Source organism: Branchiostoma floridae, chromosome 19 (assembly GCF_000003815.2).
Source record: "Branchiostoma floridae strain S238N-H82 chromosome 19, Bfl_VNyyK, whole genome shotgun sequence".
NCBI classification, from domain to species: Eukaryota; Metazoa; Chordata; class Leptocardii; order Amphioxiformes; family Branchiostomatidae; genus Branchiostoma; species Branchiostoma floridae.
This window is the reverse complement of record NC_049997.1, coordinates 12484439-12489653: the sequence shown is the minus strand read 5'-3', so window position 1 is coordinate 12489653 and position 5215 is coordinate 12484439. Positions and strand designations below refer to the sequence as shown.

The following is a 5215-nucleotide window of genomic DNA, read 5'->3' as shown; positions in this document are numbered from 1 at the left end:
AAAAAAAAGGAGGCTATCATCGGGGCGGGGGAGACGGCGAGCCAGCTGCATGCTGCAGGTCGCTCTAGAGCATCCCTGTATTGCCATGAAATTTTTTGGGTCTTGTTCTATCAAAGGAATGATTTAATTTTGGCCCCCTATAGCTAGCAGTTACTGTAGCAGAAGTTCCAGTTTTTATCTACTGTTAAGACTTTAATTTCTTTCCCTTGCAGATCGGGTTCTACTTTGCTTGGCTGGGGTTCTACACATGGATGTTGTTTCCCGCGGCGATCCTCGGCCTGGTGGTGTTCATCTACGGGATCGTCACCATGTGGTGGGAAAACCAAGTCAGCGACGAGATCTGCAACGACTACTTCAACCTGACCATGTGCCCGCTGTGTGACAAGTTCTGTGGTTACTGGAGTCTGGGGGAAAGCTGTCAGTCTGCGATGGTGAGTATTGTTAAACACTCACAATTTTAAAATGGTTAGGGTGATGTCTTAAGAAAGAAAGAAAGAAAGAAAGAGTGAGATTGTGACAAGTTCTGTGGGTGTTGAAGTCTGGGGAAAAGTTGTCAGTCTGCTATCATGGTAAGTGTTTAAAGAGTTAGGGTGAGATCTTATCCAAAAGTTTTATTTTGTTGCTAAAACTTTCTCATAAGAATACTTTTCACGACAATCACTGTAGTGCTGACACTTATATATTGTTTTCCTATTGATATTTGCAATGACAATAATGATTGTACATTGTATAATACATCTAAATAGCTCTGATTGGTCAATGTTTGATAGAATTTATTCAAAACTCAACTTCTGTGTGTGTCTACTGTGTAAGTACTGTCCAGAAGGGAAGGAGTGTCCAGGGGCTATGGTGAGTACATGTACAGGGAAGCCCAAACTTACAAGGAGACACAGCATGGTATATGTATGGCTTTGGGTTTGTGCATTGGCCAATCAGAGCTACAGCTAGGAACGATTGACAGCTTTGCAAATGAGATTTTTTTACACAGCAAAATCAGTCAGCCTGAGACCTTTGAAACATTATCAAGCAAAATGTCATTTGTTTTGGTTACTTTCTTTCTTTTTGTACATGCCAGGCTTACTTGATTTCTTTGTATTTTTGATTTATTCCTAACAATCTTGAACTCTTTTCCAATCACTTGGACATGTGGAAGAGTCGAATTTAGTAATATTTAATTTCATGCTTAATTACCATACCAAAGATACGACGAGACAAAAATGCTGCAAAAGCCTGGTTTCGTGAGCATTGTTTGGACAATTTTGCTTCAAAACATTAGTATTGGGCTGCTAAGCAAAATGGTGGCAGGTCTGTGCAAATGTTAGCTGGTTTGTGAAGCTGCTTCATTCCTCTGCTAAACCTTGTGGAAAGAGATCACAAATCATTGCAAACATTCTCATGTCTTAAAGAGCTTGTGTGACCAATGACACAATAATACAACAGTTCTTGATTACATACAACCATGACAAGTATTACTCAATGTGGTATGTTATAGACATATGTACAAAAAAATTCACACCCTTCTGATTTTACATTAACTTTAACTCTTGCCAAACACATATCTTCTGTTCTTGATTCAGGTAATCAAATACTTTTGATGACGTCAAAGTGAACATTGCAGCCATTTCAGTACTTGGTATTGTAATTTTCAAAGTTTTTGGGACCAGCAGGGTGTATATTTTGGACAAATTTGTATGTTCATTCAATAATACTTGTTGTGGTTGAATGCATTCAGGAACAGTACTGTACTTCAGTGTTATTCGTGGCACAAGCACTTCAAAAGTCTTCCTTGAAATACCTTTCAGGCATCTCACCTGTTTGACAACCCGGCGACGGTGTTCTTTGCCATCTTCATGTCGCTGTGGTCGACGATGTTCCTGGAACTGTGGAAGCGGCGCCGCCATGCGCTGCAGTACCTCTGGGACCTGCAGACCTTCCGCCAGGAGGAGGAGAGACCCCGGCCACAGTTCGAGGCTCAAGTAAGACCTCTTGCTTAAGATTCTTTTTTAAACAATAGATAGTTACCTCTGGGATCTGCAGACCTTCCGACAGGAGGAGGAGAGACCTCGGCCACAGTTCGAGGCTCAAGTAAGACTTCTTGTTGCTTAAGATCCTTTATTTATTTCTTGAAGCTTTGGACATCCAGATAATATACTGTCAGATAAACAATAAACAGTAGAAAGGTATCTTGGGACCTGCAGACCTTTAGGCAGGAGGAGGAGAGACCCAGTAAGTGATTAGGATGTCAAGATAGTGTACTTTGTCAGTTGAAGTCAGCTGTACCCTTGAGCACCTTCTTCTTGGTAGTCTTTTGGTATCAATAACTTTTTACTTTACTAAAAATGTTTCATGATAAAAGACATCTCCAAGATATCCTGATGTGCTTTTCCATTGATTAACCACTAATTTGTAAATGCATGACATTGTGGTGTTTTGTTGAAAAGTCTAAGGCCTTACCAAATTAATTTCTAGGTTTTACGATTTTTAAAAGTGAAAATATAGCAAGAGCACATCATAAAAGTAGGGAGAAAAACTTGAATATGACTGTATTTACTCCATATAACTGAGCACACCAAGGGACAAACCTGGTCCTCAGGCTTCATTATCATTATGATTTTCCAGTGGTGTGGCCTAAAATAACTGTTGTTTTTCAGGTCCGACACACCAAGAGGAACTGGATCACCCAAGAGGACGAACCGTGGCTGCCCTTCATCTACCGTATCCCACGCTACATGCTGTCTGCTGTGTTGGTACTATTTGCTGTAAGTATAGGGACAAACATCTACCGTATCCCCCGCTACATGCTGTCTGCTGTGTTGGTACTATTTGCTGTAAGTATAGGGACAAACATCTACCGTATCCCCCGCTACATGCTGTCTGCTGTGTTGGTACTATTTGCTGTAAGTATAGGGACAAACATCTACCGTATCCCCCGCTACATGCTGTCTGCTGTGTTGGTGCTATTTGCTGTAAGTATAGGGACAAACATCTACCGTATCCCCCGCTACATGCTGTCTGCTGTGTTGGTACTATTTGCTGTAAATATAGGGACAAACATCTACTGTATCCCACGCTACATGCTGTCTGCTGTGTTGGTACTATTTGCTGTAAGTATAGGGACAAACATCTACCGTATCCCATGCTACATGCTGTCTGCTGTGTTGGTACTATTTGCTGTAAGTATAGGGACAAACATCTACCGTATCCCACGCTACATGCTGTGTATGTCGTTCCCCGATGCCATGAGGCAAGCTGCAAAGGAATGTGACAGCTTACGTCTCCTGGCATCAAGGGTGTCAAGACGCATCTGCGCAAAAAGCCAGCTGTTATTGCAAGCTGCTACAAGAAAATATTCAATTTGATTCCAGATCGCCCTGGCGGTCGGCGCCGTGTTCGGCGTCAATCATGTACCGGGTCTCCGTCCAAGCTAACCCTCGCCCTGAATCCATATCCATTGTGTCTAAATCAGGATATTTAGGGATATCAAGTTGACGGTCGGTGGATTCAAACTGCAATATTTTGAAAGAATTGCAATTTGGAACCACTGACCATCCTCTCAATATCACCAAATACCCTGATTTATATACAACAGATATAGGTTACCCCACAGATTAAAAAAAAATGAACTAGCGTTATGCATCGGTTAGGGACATCCTTTTGGATGGCAGGTAAGCCAGAGATCTGGTGTTTGAGGAGAGCCACACCTCGAGCACTTTTGTAAAATACATCTTTACTAACTAATATCAATTTGTTTCCAGATCGCCCTGGCGGTCGGCGCCGTGTTTGGCGTCATCATGTACCGGGTGTCCGTCCAGGCGTCCCTCGCCCTGAACAGGAACGAGCTCATCGCAACCAATGCCAACCTGGTAACCACGGCAACCGCCGCCACCATCAACCTGACCATCATCCTCCTCCTGAACATGATCTACAGCCACATCGCTGAGTACCTCACGGAACTGGAGCAGCCAAGAACGGAGACGGAGTTCGACGATAGCTTCACTTTCAAGATGTTCCTGTTGCAGGTAAGTCAGTGTCGTCATGCATCTTTAAGTTAAAGTCCTTCCTGCACCAGATGGCACATAGGGCAGCACCCATCTCAGAGTCTCTACATATATAGCCCTTGGGCCACACAATGTTTGTGTAATTATTAACAGCAGGAGGCTAGTCCATTGGTAGTGCTATGTGTTCAACTACTATGCTATTTCCCAAATGCTGAGTTTAAGCAGAGAAAGGAATATGTACCAAGTTAGGTATGACTCAGCTGGGTATTAAACTTAAGATGCACTGAATCTAAGCCAAACACTCTAATCACTTTACTGACCTATGCACCAGTCACATCCTGCATCCTTGTGCTGCTTTTTTGTGTGGGGGACTGGAAGCGTTATAGATGAGCAGGAAACTTAATGGATAAGGGGATGAAGTCTACCAGTTCCAATTTTTCTTCTCCTACAGTTTGTCAACTACTACTCCGCCATTTTCTACATCGCGTTCTTCAAAGGGCGCCTGATCGGCCGGCCGGGGAAATACGTGTACACACTGGGGTACCGCCAGGAGGAGTGCTCGCCCAGCGGTTGTTTGGTGGAGCTGTGTATGCAGCTTGGCATCACCATGGCAGGCAGTCAGCTCGTCGCAAATAACCTCAGGGAGATATTCCTGCCGTACGTAGCTTTTTTATTGATTGATCGGTCTTGAGAGCATTCCGTACAGGTAATATTTGCCAATTTCCAAGAGAGACAAGTTTACAGTGATAAAGAACATGGCATCAAGATTCAAAATGAGAGTAAGTACAGAGAAACAGTCTTTATATAAAAAAAGATAGAAACTTAAAATCATCAAAATAGGAATGACAAAATAAATACTAGTAAAGCCAAATAAACAAAACAATAAAACTCGTCACTCCCAATTTTTTTCCTCGACAATTGTTTGCAGTAAGGTGAAATTTGTGATTGAAGTTTTGGATGTAGTAAACCACTTTTAAGTCTGTATCTTGATATTAGAAGATTAAAACCACAATTAGTTCTCAACTGTTTTCAGTAAGATCCTGGTGTGGCTGAATTTCCGCTGGCTGATCCAGGCCATGGCAGGAAAGTCTGAGGAGGAGAGGAAGAAGACCGGCCTGTCCACGATGGGAACTGGACTATCTCCATGTGGACATCGGCCCCAGGGGACTGTTCTTCGAGTATCTGGAGATGGGTGGTTCATTTTCTACTATTCCTGC

The 5215-nt window shown here is 42.8% G+C and overlaps 3 protein-coding genes across 4 annotated transcripts in view; 1 reads left to right on the top strand and 2 right to left on the bottom strand.

Moving 5' to 3' along the window:
* The window catches only part of LOC118406492 (centrosomal protein of 290 kDa-like), a 2682-nt gene extending 2631 nt beyond the window's left edge, over window positions 1-51 (bottom strand). The window contains exon 1 of the mRNA XM_035806550.1: window positions 43-51. Coding sequence (XP_035662443.1) covers window positions 43-51 — 9 coding nt within the window. The remainder of the gene's footprint in view (window positions 1-42) is intronic.
* The window catches only part of LOC118406635 (zinc finger protein 184-like), a 220146-nt gene that overhangs the window by 107475 nt on the left and 107456 nt on the right, over window positions 1-5215 (bottom strand). The gene's annotated exons all lie outside the window — the stretch shown is intronic.
* The window catches only part of LOC118406491 (anoctamin-1-like), a 15873-nt gene continuing 10855 nt past the window's right edge, over window positions 198-5215 (top strand). The window contains exons 1-6 of the mRNA XM_035806549.1: window positions 198-431; window positions 1803-1976; window positions 2652-2759; window positions 3756-4019; window positions 4450-4655; window positions 5032-5176. Of these exons, the coding sequence (XP_035662442.1) occupies window positions 252-431; window positions 1803-1976; window positions 2652-2759; window positions 3756-4019; window positions 4450-4655; window positions 5032-5176 (1077 nt within the window). The 5' untranslated portion in view covers window positions 198-251. The remainder of the gene's footprint in view (window positions 432-1802; window positions 1977-2651; window positions 2760-3755; window positions 4020-4449; window positions 4656-5031; window positions 5177-5215) is intronic.